The 20,306-nt window shown below is 39.4% G+C and overlaps 1 protein-coding gene across 2 annotated transcripts in view; it reads right to left on the reverse strand.

Moving 5' to 3' along the window:
• Nucleotides 1-20,306, reverse strand: part of PCSK5 (proprotein convertase subtilisin/kexin type 5) — a 250,386-nt gene that overhangs the window by 159,578 nt on the left and 70,502 nt on the right. For both annotated transcript variants that reach the window (XM_051643618.1, XM_051643617.1), the window contains exons 4-5: nt 12,648-12,791; nt 10,315-10,391 (exon numbers count right to left, since the gene is read on the reverse strand). In XM_051643618.1, the coding sequence (XP_051499578.1) occupies nt 10,315-10,391; nt 12,648-12,791 (221 nt within the window). The remainder of the gene's footprint in view (nt 1-10,314; nt 10,392-12,647; nt 12,792-20,306) is intronic.

Here is a 20,306-nt window from a genome sequence, read left to right on the forward strand (position 1 = left end):
GCATGTTATTTAGAAAAACACTTCAATTAAAAAGCTTTGACACTGGATTCACAATTGCTTTATCAAACTTGTAATTAGGGCTCTGCTTTTGATGCCACAAGCATTAAAGGAGGAATCAATATTATACTTTGTGCATGTGTGTTCTGGCTGAGAAATCAGCCACATTTTGCACTTTGATTGAGCTGACTACTATGAAATCAGATGGCAAAACCAATTACCACATACAGAAGGTTAATCCATTCTTTCATTTTCTCAATACCTAAAAGCACTGAAAAGGGGACAACACATAGAAATGTATTTGTGCTTTCAAATTCTACCTATGTGCATAAATATATGAAACTTGAAACTGGTCTACTATTTTACCAAATCAAAATTTGCCTACTGTAGTTCACAGAATCACACAATGGTTCAGGTTGGAAGAGACCTTAAAGTCCAACTGTTATCTGCCAAGCCCTCTGCCATAAACAGGGACACCTCCCACTACACCAGGTTGCTCCCAGCCCCATCCAATCTGGCCATGAACATTTCCAGGGATGGAGCATCCACAACTTCCCTGGGCAACCTGTTCCAGTGTTTCAGCCAGATCCCACTACAGAATTTCTTCCTAATATCTAACCTCAGTCTACCCTCTTCCAGTTTAAAGACATTACTCCTTGTTCTATCACTAAATGCCCTCGTAAAAAGTACTTCCCCAGATTTCCTGTAGCCCCTTTAGATACTGGAAAGCTGCTGTAAGATCTCCCCAGAGCCTTCTCTTCTACAGGCTGAACAACCCAAACTCTTTCAGCTTGTATTTATAAAAGAGGTACTCCAGCCTTCAGATCACCTTCATGGCCCTTGTCTGGACTTGCTCCAACAGCAGCATGTCCTTCATGAGTTGGGGACTCCAGAAAGTGGACACAGTACTCCAGGTGGGGCCTCATAAGAGTGGAGTACAAACGGAGAATCACCTCCCTTGACCTGCTGGCCACACTTCTTTTGATGCAGCCCAGGATATAGCTGGCTTTCTGGGCTGCAAGCACACATTGCTGGCTCATGTTGAGCTTCTCATCAACCAACATGCTGAAGTGCTTCTCCTGAGGGCTGTTCTAACAATCCATTCTTCACCTATCCTGTAATTGTGCTTGGGATTGCCCCGACCCATGTGCAGGACCTTGCACTTGGCCTTCATGTGGTTTTCATGGGCCCATCTCTCAAGCCTGCCAAGGTCCTTCTGGATAGCATCCCTTTCCTCCAGCATGTTGACCTCACCACACAGCTTAGTGTCATCAGCAAACCTGCAGAGGGTGCATTCAATGCCACTGTTCATGTTGCTAACAAAGATGTTAAACAGCACTGGTCCCAGTACTGACCCTTGAAGAATGCCACTTGTCACTGGTCTCCATTTGGACATCAAGCCATTGACCATAACTCTTCAAGTGTGACCATCCAGCCAATTCCTTATCCACTGAGCGGTCCACCTACTGGATTCGTATCCTCCCAGTTAAGAGACCAAGACGTCATGCAGGACAGTGTCAAATGCTTTGCACAAGTCCAGGTAGATGACATCATATGCTCCTTTGTACTCCATTGACGCTAAGACCCCAACCATAAAAGGCTACGAAATTTGCCAGGCACAATTTGCCCTTGATGAAACCATGTTCGTTGCCATCAACCACCTCCTCATTTTTCATATGCCTTAGTGGAGCCTTCAGGATCATCTGCTCCATGATCTTAGCAGGCACAGAGATGAGATTGACTGGCCTGTAGTTTCCCAGGTCTTCCTTTATGTAGTTGTACACTCTCTTCTCCAAAATTCAAAACCTCAAAATACAGATGCATACTTACAGGGAATGCCAACTCTGGGAACAAAACCATCTGAAAAAAACCCCAACCCTTTAATTTCTAACTCTCCGTGAAAAATAATTCAGAAAAGTGAATGTCACAAATACCATGACTATCAAAGCTTATATCGTTCCTATTGTTGACTTTGAATTGGAAGATCTGACTCATTGTTATCAATTGTTTACATAAAAGAACTAGAAATGGTTGCCTAACACTTCAGAATTTCATTTTATTTGTGAGCTCATTATCTGATACTTCAGTAAGTGGAAACAGGAAAAAGTATTTCCTGTAGAGTTGTGGTTAATTGTTTTGAGACCATGAGAGTCTTATTCATTATAAAAAAGAAAAGCACTGCTACTCAAACAGCAGTTTGGGCAGTGAGAAATACCTCTCAGCAAACAATACCAAGGTAGTGAAAAAGGACTACTGTTTTCATCTCTGAGCAACTGGAGTTATGGCTAAACTTTAGTTTGTTTATTCTGCTGTTTGATTTCTCTCATTTCAATGGCTACTCAAAGAAATGTCTCTCCTTTGGCTCTCAAAAAATTGTAACTGATATCACTTGTGGACTTCAGAAAGGATTACGTAATGCAGTGTGATAATATAATGAGCCAATTAGAAGAGTTTACAAAAAAACCCCAATTTTTGGCAGTTTGACAAAACTTTCTTTAGGATATTTTTCACTATTGAAACTGGAACCTGGGATCAAAAGGCTACTGAATCAAGCCCTGTAGTCCAATGAATTTTTTGTTGTCTTGTTAATATGAAACACTTCACAAGGGACTCACCATAGAGATGAGTGATGAGAGTGATAGTTGTGGGTGAGTGAATCAGCTTGACAAAGACTGCCTCTTCTCTAGCCTGGCTAATTGTCTTCAGCTACCAGCAATTCTGGGGTCCTACTTACTCTCCAAAAGCTTCAAATGAACACACATTTTATTCTGAAGCAGAAGACATGAAAATTTCAAAACACTATCACTTAACTTGCTTTCTGCTCTGTTTTATTGCACACCTTATCTCTTCCCATAGGTTAAAAACCCTGCTCTAGATTAAAAGAAAAACATTATCATATGCCCTTTTTGGCGGGGATTCATGCTCCATGTTTCTATAATATTTCTTTTTCAAGGAAATAAATTTTTCTTCTAAAAATGTTTACACACATGCTCCAAGCTCTTCAGTCCTTCCCTGAAAGAAACAAAGGACGTATGGTGATTATGCCTGAGGTACAGCCACCTGAAGGACAGGCAAGTTTCTTGAGTAACAGCACACAGGGCATCATCTTAAGTAACAGTTAAAAGAGAAAGTGAAGAAAAATTTGCTCCAAATGAATCTGTAAAACAACCCTACTTCAGCACAGTACAGTTTTGTAAGCTGCAATGTTTACTTCCCTTGTTTTTACAATTTTACACTGGGACAGAATCACAGAATCTTAGGGGTTGGAAGGGACCTTGAAAGATCATCTAGATCCTGCCAGAGCAGGGTCACCTAGAGCACATAACACAGGAAGGCGTCCAGGTGGGTTTTGAATGTCTCCAGAGAAGGAGACTCCACAACCTCTCTGGGCAGCCTGTCCCAGTGCTCTGTCACTCTCACACTAAAGAAGTTTTTTCTGATGTTTAGGTGGAACCTCCTATGCTCCAGTTTGTACCCACTGCCCTTTGTCCTATCACTGGACACCACTGAAAAAAGCCTGGCTCCGTCCTCCTGACTCTCGCCCTTCACGTATTTGTAAACATTGATGAGGTCACCCCTCAGCCTCCTCTTCTCCAAGCTAAAGAGACCCAGCTCCCTCAGCCTTTCCTCATAAGGGAGATGTTCCACTCCCTTAATCATCTTTGTGGTTCTGTGCTGGACTCTTTCAAGCAGTTCCCTGTCCTTCTTGAACTGAGGGGCCCAGAACTGGACACAATATTCCGGATGTGGCCTCACCAAGGCAGAATAGAGGGGCAGGAGAAAAGGAGGGACCTTTAGCTACAGTAACTAGCAAGCAACACAGACCTAATATCTCATGATCTCCATGCTGCATCATGCCCCTAGACACTTGGTTGGGTCACTAGATCGCAATTAACTTGGCGGCTAGCTGATGAATCACTAACACAGATCCTTGTAAAACATGGCAATGGCATTGTAAGCTGACATAGACTGAACCCTATTTCATTATTAACATCTGTTAAAACTGCAGCACAACAGATATGACCATGAGGGCAATGAGTTTAAAATCAGAATAGAACCAAAACATGACAAATCATGATTGCTATCTCCTAATGCAGCTGCTATACCAATGACCCCTGACTGTTTGGTTCAGACCCTGATTTTTGTAAACGAATACTTTACCAGCTCAGAGAAAACAATCCAAATGTGCATCTTCTTAACAATCCTAACCAGAGTCCTTCAAATTTGCAGTGACACCAAGACATTTAGTCACTGGTACATGGAATGATCAATACCACCCTCAGTGTAACGATTTGATCTATTTATCTGAAATACATATATATATAAGTTAATACTCTAAACTACCTTCCTGTTAAGGAAGATTTATCTGCTATCAGAGATGCTTCACTGGCCTTGGATAGATCACACTCAGCCAGATGACACTACCACTGTATCCTTTGGGTTTTAAGCCTCCAGAGGCTGAAGAAAGTCAAGAAGAAAAATCAGAGTACAGAAAAAGAGCAGACACTATGGAGCCTTCTCCTGAAAGCGGATACCTTTCTTCAGCTTATCTCTAGCCTTCTTCCACAGCTTAATCACTGGCTTTCCTAGGTCCTCCCTGCAGGTGTGAGCCTTAGGATTTGCAGTTCAGTCCTGTTTGCAAGCCTTGAGCAATATAAAGCAGTCAAATAAAGTAGTAACTAGTCTAAAAAACTTGCCAAGGTCTTCTTTGTTGTTGTGTTGTTTTAACTGGCCATCTGACAGCAGAATTGTTTTTTACACAAAAGATAAAAGCACAAGATGGTGCAGCAGTGCTTCTTAGCACAGCTTATCTTCCCTTCAGTTTTGTCTGCAGCACACAATACAGTCAATTTCAAAACAATAGCAACAGGTGCATACTGGCAATCAAAAAGCATAACCTACATTGACAAATACCCTCAATTGTCAGCACTCCCTTCTATCACACTGCTGCAGTGGGAACCTTTTTAAGATGATGTTTCAAGCCAGCAATGAGAGACTTCAGGCTCCCTGTATTTTGACTGTGCTCAGCTTCAGATACTTGGTCTGAAGGTGTCACAGCAGTCAACGAAACTTTTTAATTTTACTATTTTTGACCATCCAGGAGGCAACAGAAGCTGATCTGACTGTCAAATATCTAGTATCCATTCTGATTAAATTACCTGGGACACGCTACAGGTCTTTGACACAAGCAGACTGTCACTCTTGAAAGAAAATTAAGCTTTTGGCATTTTATTGAGAACCTACATTAATGTGACTGGAAAAGGAAAGTAATAATGAATCGGAATGGGTATCACAGAAAAACAATGTCAATATGTTGGCTCAAGCAAGACTGAAACTGATTAGGTCATTAACCTTTTTTCTGTTGTGAGAAAAAATGTGAAGCTGTCAGATACTGCAAAGTTTATACCTAAGCAGCTTGTGTTTCCTATGATTTTTGAGCAGCAAAAAATTGTTGTGTCCCAAAAATTTAAAAATCATTTAGAAGGTTATTAAAATAAGTTATTTATATAGTGGGATGCATCACTGAAAAATGTTGAAGAGTCATCCAAAGAATGACTCAATTTCTCCAAGAGAGAAACAACAGCTTACTTTTACTTTTTCTTGCATAAGTTTAATAAGAACTGCTCTGAAGTCAACTGCTACTATTTAAAAGAGTTTTTTTAAAAGGTTCTGTTCTATAAAAGTACCTGTGAGCAGAATAAGACCTAAGCTGTGACATATCATCCCCAAGAAATTTCTCATTAAACCAAAAAAACAATTGTTTGGTCAAAATAGCAAAATGTTTTGACATTGTTAACATTTCTGTTTTATTTCTGAGGCTACACAACATGTAGAGTACCACTTCAGTGATCCCATCTGCATTTTGTCTAAGGACCTGTGGCTGCCCAGCTCTTTCAAAACAGATGTTTACAGGTAATGGCAGAATAACAGAAAAATAATAAAGCAGCAGTACTCAGCAGTAAACCAAAACAAGATGCTTTAAGTAGCAGGAATGACTTCATCCACAGCTGACTGCTGTCTTTAGCCTCTGAGCAAAGGGAAGCTCTAGTACAGACCTGTGCCATTTATAAGCTTTGTGATTTGTTGCCAATTTGTAGAAACCAAAGTAAAGTTCTGGCAGAACTCCTACATACCATAGTAGTTAAAGAAACTATCATTCAACCCTGATTTTGACTACAAGCCTTGAAAGATCGGTCTAATCTACCCTCCTAGTCTCCTTAGCTAATATAAGATTTAACGTAAAAATTCAGAAATATAATTTTGGTAAGTACCACTCTGGTTATGTACAGTTGCTTCACAATCCCCCTGATAATTTTTTTCTTTCCCTTTTCCTCACCAATAAGCCTGAGCAACAAAAAGCCTTCACTATTAATAAAAAAAAGGAAAAGTCAGCAAACAGGTCCAGTACCCTGATGTTTTACAGCTGCGTGCAAAGCTGCCCAGAGACACCTGCTTATTTTTACAGCAATTCTTTTTACTGTTTATCATTTCCATCCCTTAAGGTTGGGTTATCGAATGAGGTAGAATAAACTAGATAATTTCACAAAGCAATGTATATCCCGCCTTTACTGGAATATACAAACCACCATTACACTATGTTGTCCAGTTGTTACAGCAGGAAGCAGGAATCAACCAAATTGATCTTGCACATTATGAAGCACAGCTTTCAGAACATTCCCTGGTTATGGTTACCTCAACTTCCATGCACAACTGGAGTATCTAGTGCCAAATGATCTTGTATGTTGGACAGCCAGAATTCCTGCCCCAATTTCTGAAGATATTTTAGACACATAAAAATATAGAGACTACTAGTAGTGCTTTTCAGTACGTAGGTGTGTAACTCTTACTGAGTCCAGTGGAAACTAAGGAAGTGTGACAGCCCCAAAAGTTAAAGATGCTTAGGTGCTGCTTACCAGGCTCAGTGTTCCTGATAATTGGAAATACTGAGCCTCTAAGTGGTTATTAGGTTGTCAAATAATCTTACACTATATGCTTCACATGCCTCTGTGTCCAAAAGATGGTAGTACAGTACACTGATGCTGTACTTCCTGATAAGACTGACGAAGCTCAGTACAGCACAGTAACTGTTTTCTCACCACCACATCCCATGGCAGATCCTCAGGAACTGGGCAGTGAGAGTATTCACCAGGGAAGCAAGGCACAAAAAAATCTAATCCCCCAGCTCTAGGAGAGAAATTTTATAACCCACATAACATTCTAACTAGCAACAAAAGAGAAAGCAGCCTCCGTTCTCTGGACATGCTTTGTAAGAAAGTGATGAGTTCAGTAGCCAGACAAAGAAAAAGACTCAGCTGTGATTCACAGCTGGAGGTGCTTGGCTCCTAGCAGCATCAAACAGACTGAATCCCTCAGAATGCACCTGAACTGTGAAGTCTCCAACTGTACCCTCACCATGCCCCAACTCCAAGGAGGGGAGCATCCTCATGCAGATGAGCCAGGACATGTCTCTGAAGCGTGCTTGGGGAGAAGGGGTGGTGGACAGCAGGAGAGAGGGATGTGTTGTGATGCAAACCAGCAACTCAGCTGGGGAGTATTCGCAGAGGGCCAGGCTGACTGTCACATCTTCTCTCAAAACTCCTTGGAGGCCACCACTGGCAACAGCCTGTCCATAACACGCAGTTTTGTGGACAATTTGTAGGCACTTGGGGCACTGTCACACAGTCACCTTAGTTCACTGAAACTCACATTACTAGTGAGAGGTTCAGGCCACACCTCATTTTCCCCCACTTGTGCCTGTCTCACTCTCCTCTGACCTCAGGCTGAGCTAAATGATGTACCTGGCTGACCTGGCTGAAAATGTAATTTGTTGGTGCTGTTGTCGACAGTGCAGCTCTCAGCATGATTCAGTCTGAAGAGATGCATGAAGGCTGGGGAAATGAGGAAAAAGCAAACATGAAGTAAGAGTGGGGGTGACCACTCTTTTGTGCTGATCAAGCAGCTGCAGTCTTGCTATTCAACACTTTGTACAGGGCTTCAATATAAACATCTAGTACAAAGACAGGGCTGATGCTGAAGTGGTCAGTCATACAAATAAGTTACTGCAGCATGCTGAGTGGCAACGCCTACATACTCGGGGCTGCAAAAAAAATCTATGGTCCTACTTCTTTTCCAGGTAACTAGTATGGTATAAACCTTGCTTGTAGTCCTCGGACCTCTTACAAGCAAAGCAGAGATTTCTGTCATTAGCCACCAAAACTTTATAGTACACTTACTGATGCTGACTTTTCTACACTAGTGACAAGACACCTCTAAAACAAGGTAAAAATGACACATCAAATCCCTCAATTGTAACATAAATAGAAAGCTTTGGAAAGAGTAAGAATTGATAGAATTCTATTTATTCTTCTGTTTCAATGAACGTGTGTCTTGAGGATAACTCCTAACAGTTATAGTGTAGTATTAGCATTTCCCATATGATCATCTAGCTCTGAATGAAGTCCTTGCTCGTCACTGACTTGACTGTGTTTATCTACCATTTGTTCCACATAAGTGTTTTCTTTTTGCTTAAACTTACACTATCCTGCACACGCAGAATATTTACACATTTCAAACCAAACAGTTTTACTGAATTTCTGTTTTTATTCTCTCATGGTATTCTTGCTTTAGGGGATTTCCAGTGAAGAAGAGATACAATTCAGTAAACTGAGCTTCTATATCAAAATAGGATGAGAAAGATATGCCTAGCGGGCAAAAAGAGAAAGAAACAGCTCTTGCATGTGCTTGTTTCTAGATGAAAATATTTGGCAGCACGTAAACAGCATTAAACAAGAACAACTGAATGAGAACATACAGCAAGACTGCAGTCCCACAGAAATAAACTATTATTACAATTAAAATTAATACCAATGTAGTATTTTGAACTGCTTGTAGGCATCACAACTAAGATGTGTCTGTGTGTGTGCATTAACATTTATTTATACAGCTTCTAAGAGCTAAATCCTTACACGTTTCTCATCTTGGCCTAACAGGCAGCATCAAGCTGACTGACCAAACAATAATTTGGCAGAATTCACCTCAGTTTTCACAGTTACTTCACCCTATGGCTGAAAGTAGATCCTTGAAAATCACTGTAAGACAAGAGGATCTATATGTAACAGGCAGCTATCCCTAACAAGGCCCTGTTATTCAGCCAGTCCAAACATGGCTCCTAGCTGTTATGAAGAAGTTGTTGACCAGGAAAGAATTCTCCCATCAAAGTGTGATCCAAATTTGGTGCAACAGGTTTCTCTAGTCAAACCAGTCTTCAGTTTTGCTGCTGGCTGTCAGCTCACACCTACTGCATTCTTCTGGAGAAAGTCTGAGGGATTGTAGGGAAGAGCCAACACAAACCCAAAATCATTTCAGTTGTGTAAAGGACAAAGTTTCACCTCTTGTAGTCTCCCTTCTGCAGACAAACAATACTAAATGCTTACTAAAATAAAATAAAATAAATAGAATAAAATAAAAACAACCAAACCCACAAGAAAACAAAATGTACAGTCAGCATGTTGTCAACTACTAGGATTCTTCTTCCTCTAATTCATTCAATTCCACAGACAGGTATTTCTTTCTGCCAAGTACCTAGTGTAAAAAAGGTTACCTACAAATAACTGCCCTCAAATCCCATGTGGGCAGAAGGGTGGCATGCTTCCCCAGGTAAGATGCCCCTTTCAGTGCCTCCCCCAGACTTCACCACAGCACATGCAAAGAGCAGAGCTGGAATGACAAATGTTAGGAAGCAAAGCTCTGAAGGAGAAATAAGTCATTCACGGAGATATAGCCAACCAGTCATTTGACACAGATAAAATAATCTGACAGATTTGGCATGTCTGGGCTTGTAAGGTTTCTATCAAAATTCCACATGTAAAATCTCCTTCACTTCAAAAGACATTATTAACATGGTAAAAAAAAGATTAAAAAATTTCCATTAACTTGTCTATTTCTTCAATACATAAAGTCTATAAAGTTCAAGAGCCAAGATAGTTGTCACACATAATAACCCCAAATAACTCAATGAGATGACATCTGAGAAAAGCAAGAGTCACCTCTTACATTCTGCATTCCAAAGGGATTGAAAATTGTTTATTTCACATGCTCAGATAATTCATATTCATTTTTACATGTTTTTGGATGGCTTCAAATGCTTTCGAAGAGTAAGTTTCATATATGGAAGATACATAAATAAGTCTTTCAAAAGACTTAAATGTAAATCATGCTGTTTCATGAGGAACCAAGTTTCTTAGACTTTCATAGAAAACTGGTACTTTCTACTCGATGAACTATATTGAAAATGTCATGAATGTCATAGCATCTTACTTGTTCTCGTTGCTGGCATCGTATCGAGGCATAGGGTCAAAATCATTTCCATTGACATCAAAACTGGCTTGCGAATCCTGTAGCCATCAGGAGAAAGAAAACCAGTTTCTCATTAATTAGCAATTGACTCATGTGGCCTACACATTCTTTAGCAGGTTCCTACAAGAGATTAATTAGGTTAACTAACATTCCTGTGGTCTTATGATGATTACATGTTTTAGGAAAGCATTGTATTTTTAATAGTTACAGGATTTACATATTCTATTTTATTTTATTTTTGGAAAAAGAAGGAAAACAAATGTCCTGAAATAAACATAGTTTCATCATCAGAGAGGAAACAGTGAGTGGTGTTTCATGTAAGCAGAAGACTTTTATTCCAAGAAAATTTTGGAACTTAAGAGAGTTCATTCTCAAAACTGAGATTTTGCTAAGTGTTTCAAGATTCAATAAATTATTTGCACAATTATGACTGAAATTTCAGTCATAGTTTCAAGGAATAAGAATAATACCATATTTTTTTAAAATATTGTTAGAAAAACACAGCTTGAAATGCAACATAAAACGCATTCCCATTTCCCTGGAAGCGTGAATGTTTAAAATATTTGGAAGATACCTCTGTATTTTTGTTCCATATTTTACATTTACCAGAATTCTTATAGCTGAAAATAGTTTATAGTGTAAATAGCTGCTGGTTTGTATGGCTCCCATTAATCAATGTAGTAGCATGTGGTGTGTTGACACGGCAAGCAGCTCTTTTTAATCTCTTCTTTGTTCAAAACCAGTTACCACATCCACCTCAAATATTCCTGTTTGCAGCCACACCAGCAATAATCTGACATATAGAAGGCATTTGTCATAAACAAGCAATGTGTACTGCTTTAGGGGAATTCCTTGTTGGCGTGAGGAAAGGAAGAGAGGAGGCAGTAAGGGAATAAATAGCCGCTTTAAATTCAGCAGAAGGACAGTACAGGGATGAGGTGACATGTGATACAACCTGGGTCATTCAATGAGGATATAAAATTATATTTGGTTTGTTTAAATAACTTAAGAGATTAAAATGAAAGCCGTGGCATGCATTAGGATCAAGCATACATTGACAAATAGGGCATTTGCCTGTCAGTTCTTTTTATGCAGTCATCCTCGTGTATTTCAAAGCTGAGTTCCACATGCAGCATAGAGAAGGATACAGACATAAGTATGGCTGATTTATAACAAACAGCTTTAAACTGTGGGCACAACTGTAGCTTTTGATGGTCTGTCAAAGGTGTTTTTTGTCACCTTCATCTCTTCCATGCTCTGTCAAGATTATATGCTCTCTGGTGAAAAGCCTCTGTCCAGGGCCTTTTTACAAGACCTACATCTGTAATGGGACTGAAGGTATACATGACTTGTGCTGGTCATCTTCACCAGTCCCACCAATCCAAATATATTTGTTAATTTTCTTACCCTGTGTGAATGTACACCTTGCATAATTTATTTCAGAGAAATGATATGGTCCTCATGTGCTTTCATGTAATGCCTACTCCCACAGCACAGGACTAATCACTGTAGTAGAACGTGGTCCTGATGCTCTGAACAGCTTCAAATTCTGGCACTAACACAAGAAGTCACCCATTAGAGAAGGAGCTTCGCCTCACACGTCCCCTCCAAGGGATATTAAGCCAATCATTTAAATGTGATGAATCACAAGCAAACAGACTCCTTCTGAGATGACATCAGGCATAGGACACAGAAAAAAAGGACACAGTTCTATTTAAAATTGTGAGTAGACTTACTGGAGTTAAAAGAGATTTACTAGAAAGTCCCCAAAATACTCTACACCTGTTTTTTACTGAGTGAATCGTAACAAGTCATGTCCTTTTCCTTTAATATTATTTCTATCAGTAATATAAATAGAATTCAAAATAAATACACGGAAGGACATGCCTAAAATTTTAGTCTTTGAGAAGAGCTACTGTGTTGCTAGGTGAATGTATTGGCCATAAATGGACTTCAGCTGCACACGTTAACTGAAAAGCACTATATTCTTTTTCTCAGTTCTAATAGTGCGAAGATACTAACTAAAATAAACACAGAAAACAGAAAAAAGCATCCTATCATTGCTTCCAGTCCTTCAGAAATTCAGTAGTCAGCTACAAGAGGTATCCATGTAATAAATATATTCAGATAGAATAGTCTTAAAAAACCAATAGAGATGACCAAAAGCTGTCTTCCTTCTTCCCATAGTTGTTAACATTTGAGGAAAACATTGTATGATTCTCCCTCCCTCCAGGAGCAGCAAATTTGTTCAGGTAATAATAAAGCAGCAAATCTGGATTCCTGTGAACACTCACATAATTCTGCATCAAGTCTGGATGATTTCTTTCAATGCCGTCATCCAGGATGGTGACCACAACATTCTTTCCAGTGTAACCTCTCTTCCAAGCACCCACTATATTCATGTCTGACTGGCAATGGTGAGTGTTATCACTGCAGTGCTGGGGAGAGAAGAGGAGATAAAGATGTTGGATGGTGCAGACCAGTGAACAGTGTGGGGCTGAGATGTTATCGTATTGACATTAACATTACCATCTAAGTCAGCATGTGATCACATTGATTTCAATAGCAAATATACAAGACCAACATCTTCATTTAGACTGAAAATAAATTAAAAAGAAGTGCCAAATTAAATGAAAATTGCTAGTTCTGCTTATTTCTCTTTCTGATTACTCATTATGCTAAGCAATAAAAAAGCAAACTGTCCATACTGAGCCACTAGAAACCATGTGTAAAACAATGCAACTATTCCTGGCTGCTAAGGATGCTCATTTGAAATGTACATTTTAAATATCTGGATTTTTTTTCAGAAAAACAAACCATATGTGGATAAAATTAGACAAATGCCTGTACAGGAATGGTCATGGAAAAAAACATGGCTTTTTGGAGCTTATGTGCTGTATAATTTCTTGACAGAATGTCTGGAAACTAATCCAGATTCATTTATATCTACAAAAGAAGGCTTTTGGCAGGTTTTCTGCAATATCAGCAGGAGATGAGTAGCAGTTAAGAACCTGTAACCAAAACAAAACCCTGAAATCTTGCAGCTTAGGGTGTCTGATGAATTGTAGATAGTTAGGTTGAGAACAGCCTGGGGTACAGTTTTCAGAGTAATCACTTTCAGCATGGTGGAGAAAAACTTTAGGGTACATTAAAACAGAAAGCCGCTTCCTTGACATGAATGCACCCAGCTCATGTGAAGAGATCCAGTTTGCCATGACAATGAGACATGACCCTTTGGTATTCACATGCCCCATTAGTGACTCTCCAACCCACATGCAGAACTTTTCCCTGTGAAGTGAGTTCAACAAGCTCCTAATTGGTGTAGGTTTCCTCCAGCTCCTCTAGGCTCAGACAGAGCAACAGGCAAAAAAACCCAACAAAACACTGGGCAGAGGGAAGGGGAACAGCAAAGGGTGGAAGGAATAATTTAAAAAATAAAATGGTATCATAGCAACAGTGGCCACATGAGCATGGTCCACCTCACTTCCTGACCCATTGCCTCACGTACCCACTTTAACCTCATGTTCTGGCACTTTGCAATTTGAAATGGTCATTCCCATGTGTCTTCAAATCTCTCTCTCTCTCTCTCCCTCTCTCTCTCTTTGTCTATCCATCGCTCTTTTTGTCTCTATCCATCCTCACACAAAGGAGGTTGAAGGATTTCAGGGACCAGTTCCAAAGAATGTGTAGGGCAAATTTAATGCTTTTGTTCTGTGCATTGCTTCAAAATGCTCACACTGCTGGCATTATGCGATGAATTACAGCCTAAACTTGCCACCAGTACAGTGCATGTAATGATTGTACACATGAGACGTTCTAATGAACAAACAAGTGCATTAAAAGTGCGTGATGTCTCCAGGTACTTTGCATTTTTCAAAAGTCTTACTGAATTAGGCATTGAAAAATTCCTGCAGAAGTCATTAATATAATAATTCATATTTTGTTGCAATGGGCAATCTGGATTCCTGACTCTGGTCTCCAATGAAATTTACTGAGCCATTATCCTGCCCCTTTATCATCTTCTCTGAAATGCCAAAGGATCCTTTGGCTGCTCTGCTGACTGTCTTCTCCTCTCTTCCTCTTGGATGAGCTCAATGTTTTGCTTCCATGCTAGTCAAACCACCCCAGCTGAGCAAGCATATGGGTTCTTAATCCCCATTCCCTTGCAAGCTCTCTGGCTCTCTGCCAGAGGATCACTGCTTTTCCCCTTCATGTTGTTGGCACACTCAGTTGGCCTGAACTTCTGGTTTTGTGGCAGTGGCTGAAGGGACCTAATTCACCAGTTGCTTTGCTACATACATGTAGACAAACACAAAACGAGAGACAGCTATTGCTTTACCGCATGCTCCGAATGATTCTCTCAAGAGATGTGCCAGGTCAAACTGATACTCAAATTCTCTTGCTCTGCTTCAAGACTAGGCAGAAAGCTAGTTTAAACAAAATCTTTCTGCATAAAAGGAATTCCAGGGGTAAAGCAGGCATAATTGCATGCCCAGTTATAACTTGGGATCACAGCATACATAACATATGGGTACAAAATGCAAAAGCAGTAAAGAAGCATCCAAGTGGGACTAGTTCCAACAGCAGATACAGGGTTCCGTTCATCTTGGGTACAATATATATCTTTTTCTCTAGTCCTGTAAAACCAGCATTTTTATTTTCTTTTCACCTCTATTCCTCACCTTCCTCCTCTCAATTCATTATCTCTGCTATTCTTTCCCTGCTCCTACCTATTTCTTCTCTTCCAATATGATCTTTTACCACTCAAATTCTAGTTTTGTTTGGTTCAACATCTGAGCTCAGATTCCCATATTTTAACCATAAACTATACCTTACCCCATTGTCTGACTTTCTCCAGGTAATCCAGATTGTCCAGAGGACAGCCACTAAGACATCTGAGGGCTGGAGCACCTCTCCTATGGAGACAGGCTGAGAGAGTTGGGGATGTTCAGCCCAGAGAAGGCTCTAGGGAAAACTTACAGCAGCCTTACAGTATCTAAGGGGGCTACAGGAAAGCTGGGGAGGAACTTCTTACAAGGGCATGGAGTGAGAGGACAAGGGGTAATGGCTTTAAACTGGAAGAGGGGAGATTTAGGTTAGACATTAGGAGGAAATTCTTTAGTGTGAGGGTGATGAGATACTGGAACAGGTTGCCCAGGGAAGCTGTGGATGCCCCATCCCTGGAAGTGTTCAAGGCCAGGTTGGATGGGGCTTTGAGCAACCTGGTCTAGTGGGAGGTGTCCCTGCCTATGTAGGGGGTTGGAACTAGATGATCTTTAAGGCCCCTTCCAACCCTTGCTATTCAATGATTCTGCAATTCTATGATTTTCTCTCATATAAGTCAGATTTGGCTTTTATTTGGAACATTTTAAATTGTGGAGTGCAATTACTCTTTAAATAATAATACAGTATAGATATGGTGTTCCACACTGAACATCATTCAAGATGCCATCTACTACTTGGTTTCACTTGCATTCTTTCCTGACCCTTTAAATTCCTCTTTCTTTCAAAAACATTTTTGTAAGGAATTTTCTGCTACTGGGTTCCATTCTATAATTTTTCTTTAACCATGTGCTGCTTCTTTACCACCTATCCAACTTGCGCTGTCAGCTTCTTAGCAGAGGACTGTTTTTTAATTAATTTGGAAGCACTGTTTCAATATGCACTGTTACACAAACACAAAATAGTAAAACATCTGCCATAATAGAATCTATGTGATCCAGAGTGACTGAATTTTATATGAATGAGAAAGTACTGAATTTTATAGCTCATTTTGCTGTTCTTACTTTTTAGAATAAAACCAAAATTTGTCAAGATAAACTAGAAAATCTGTGTGCTTGGAAGTTTTTATTAGATCTGTTAATATTTGAACTCTTGTTTGCTGAATTTTAAAGGGAATACACAGAAATTCCATCCTCTTCAAGCAGATAGAGTAATTCAGAAACTTCCTGCATTGGTACCATGACTAGATAACTGAAGTAGGCCAGCACTATTTCAACATATTTTCATCTATTGCCTGCAGGATACTTTCAAAAGGAATAAAAAACCTATTGCCCAGTTACAAAGGGTAATTTATTGGGATTTTTAAAAGGCATTCAAGGGATGATCTTTTTCTTTGGACTATTAAATTGTAAAAAGATTAATGATACCACCATTAGTATTTAATAGAAAACATCTGAAAGGTTGAGAGACTCTTGAAGTACATGCAGGAAAGAAAAGGGCTGGTGCATGAAAAAAAATCAGATCTTGAAGATTTCTCATTCTTGAAATTCAGTGCTTATGAGCATAAAAAGACAAAAGAACATTTAGATGTATTTGGACAGACAATTTGGAAGCCTGTCTTTGTGCAACTAACAAGCAGGCATAACATTAGAAAAATTTTCTGTATTGATGAATGCACGATGCATGGATATGGGCCTGGATTCTCTTGGCTATTTTGTGAAATCCTCTCTAAAAACTAGCTTATTATCATTATCATTAGCCTTATGTTTCTTGTCTCTGCCACTAATTTTTGTGTTTGGCAGCTTGGTTGTATTTAAGTTTATATATTTCTTTGTCACCCTCCATGTTACTCCCTTTTCTGAGTTACAGTAAACTTGTTCCAGTTTCATTTTCCAACCTTTAAGTGTCTATCCCTTATTCCCCTTTTATCTTCCCTTGGGGGGGTAGAGGTGGGCAGGGTTTTGTCAGCTACTAACTTGTGAACATGGAGAGGACAAGACGAATTGTACACGATCATGCAGAGAGGAACAAGGACATTCAAGGGGCCATGCATTGACCTTGATCAACACAAGCAAGAAGGGTGACACAGAGGGCCAAGGAATGGTGCCTGGCATTTTGTGGAGCTACCAGAAAAAAAGAGACCATATATCTGGTCTGTGAAAGGAATGTAATATGGGGCATTTGGCACTCTTATCTGTTCAGGCAAATGCACAGGCAGCAAAGTTTATCAGCTTTTAACTTTAGTAGAGGGGACTTCCTGATGGTATGTTCAGCTTGAGGTACAACTTTTGTGCAGTGTTCCAAGTTAAAATTTGCCAATTCTCTCTTTTCCTGCAAAAATTAGAGATAATCTCTTTTCTTTATGCTCTTGATGTGATACAGTACTAATGTGGAATGTAAGAAGTAAAGCAGGGACATAATCAAGAGAGTTGGAAAGGTAGGCTCCTAATTCAAATGGCTTGTGTAATGCAATAGAAATCATGACAACAGGCTTTGCAGAGCATCATATACTGTAAAGTTAATGCGATCTGAAGTTATTTTTCAGATTCTCTAGAAAAGAAAAGAAGAATTTCTCTTCTCAAGAGCTACATTTTCTAAGACTACTAAAATACAGTTACTTTTTACTAGTGTCACATTTTTTTATTCTTTCATCACAATAAAGAGAAGCTTAAAGAAGGATTTTTAGAAGGAGAAGAAGGTGTACTTTCAACTTCTTTGTTTTTTTCTCAGACAAAACCTGATATTCAGTGCATGATGAACAGCAATTACTAACTGTATAGGTAACTATTTTCTTCTGAGTTTCATCTTCAAATAAATTCTGCTTGTTGATGCACACAGCATTTTTAAGCTCTAGCAGAAGCAGGCATATAATAAAAGCTGGAATAGAGAGGTGATTGTGCCCCTGTACTTAGCACTGGTGAGGCCACACCACGAGCACTGTGTCCAGTTCTGGGCTCCTCACTACAAGAAGGATGTTGAGGTGCTGGAGCATGTCCAGAGGAGAGCTAGCAAACTGGTGAATGGTCTGGAGAATAAGTCCTGTGAGGAAAGGCTGAGGAAACTGGAACTGTTTAGTTTGAAGAAGAGGAGGCTGAGGGGAGACCTCATCGCTCTCTACAGCTACCTGAAAGGAGGTTGTAGGGAGATGGGAGTTGGCCTCTTCTCCAAGGTAAATAATGACAGGATGAGAGGAAATGGCCTGAAGCTGCGCCAGGGGAGGTGTAGACCGGATATAAGAAAGAGTTTCTTTACCGAAAGAGTGGTTGGACAGTGGAAAAGGCTGCCCAGGGAGGTCGTGGAGTCTCCATCCCTGGAAGTGTTTAAAAGAAATGTAGATACAGTGTTTAATGACATGACTTAAGCACTGAATGGGTAAATTAGGTTATGGTAGGGGTATTTAGGTTATGGTGGACTTGATCTTCAAGGTCCCTTCCAACCAGGATGATTCTATGATTCTATGAAAAAGTCTGATCCATAATAAATACATTATTTTTTTTTTCATTAAATACTATCTGACTTCTGGAGCCATGCTTACTGGATTGATATTTTTTGATCTGTGTCTGTATCAAGAGAAATATTTTAAAAGTGTACCATTATAAATATTTAACACCAATTTATTGCTTGGGCAACTTCAGAGGGTTTAGTTAATTTACTGAAGAAATTACTTTTGTTCTTAAGTTTCATTGCTTCTTTAAGTTAAAAACCAAAAATACACTTAAAGGCCAATAAGAACAATCACAGACATACATAACTTTATGTCTATTTAAACAATGAAGGAGAAAAGGAAAGGAATATGGAAGGGTGTCTAGTATTCATAGAAGTATCTGATAGCTATAGTGAGACAAGAATAGTTTACAAGACTATATATAAATGGGATTTTGCGGTGAAAAATAAGGACTTCATATATCTTACTCTTTGTCTGTGATTATATTGCTGTTATTTCAAAAAAAGAGAATAATTCATAATGTGTTAAATTTGTATTCAAGACAATTCCATCACTTTGCCATCACTGCCACATTTAAAAGTCTGCACTGGTTGTTTTTCTGCAACTTCCGTGCTGGCTTAAGCATGACTTAATTCAGAGAAACCCTGTATGTCCATTTTCCACAGGGTGACAACAACACAGGTTTTTTAGGAGTGGGAAACTCCCTCAAAGAAGAATAAACATTTGAGAGGTATGTGTTGCTGTATGGACAGATTTCTCCCTCAGAAGTGCTGGGAGAAATGTAAGAACCTGATGCAGGAAATCTTGGGGTGTCAGTAAAAGGCAGAGAGGGGAGAAAATAAACAATTTCCACAGCCTGTGACTACTTTTAAAGCATGCAGGAAGGAAATAACCATGCATGGAAATATATTTCTATATGTGTCTGTATTCTCTCAAGATGACTGTTAATACTACTGCTGCTGCTGCTGCTGCTGCTGCTACTGATACTACCACTACTATATAAACAGCCTACTTAGCAAGAAAAGGCCAGCAAGTAGATAAAAAGTTAATATATATTTTTACCTGCCTGAATTCCTGTCTATGAAAAATAAGCATGGTATTTTTTTTTATTTATTAGAGAGAATATGTGAAAAGAACAGCTGCTGCCTGGGCTCAGCTGTGCACCATCAACCCTGGGGATACAGTACTCATGAAGGATGAATAATTCCTCAGAGAGGCAATTCTTTCCATTCTACCATTTTTGTGGCCTTTGCCTCATATTTATTTTGACCTCCTCTAAGTCAATAAGGGCACTTTTACAGGAAGTCCCAAGATGCCTTTTTTTTCTTTTTTTTAAAGTGCATCAGTTCATGGGGTGACAGTTATCTAATAAGACACAGTTTCCCTTTCTCTGTCTCTCAAGCTAGACTTGATGTTTTTGTTACTTCTATGATAACGATCAAATAGAATTATGGTAAGTCTTGCTTTAAAATAGTTTTAATAAGTTTCTGTGGATTCTTTCTAATGTACTGAAGACAGGCTCATCACAATTTAATTTTTAGGTGATTTTCAAGTCAAAGACCATTACTTTACTCTCAAGTTGTTAAGAAGTATGGGAGAAGAAGGCAGTTTTATTTAGATTTTGTGTGAACATATGTGACAGAATCGAACTAACAACATGGAGGGAAGGCTCTGAGCAGATGGCTTTAATTAATCATTAACCTTCCCAGAGACTGAAGAGAGTGAGGGAGCTCAGGACTTACACAAACTCACTTCCCTCCCATTCCACTCTTTCTTCCAGGGAAAA

The sequence above is a fragment of the Apus apus genome, chromosome Z (genome assembly GCF_020740795.1).
Source record: "Apus apus isolate bApuApu2 chromosome Z, bApuApu2.pri.cur, whole genome shotgun sequence".
Classification (NCBI taxonomy): domain Eukaryota; kingdom Metazoa; phylum Chordata; class Aves; order Apodiformes; family Apodidae; genus Apus; species Apus apus.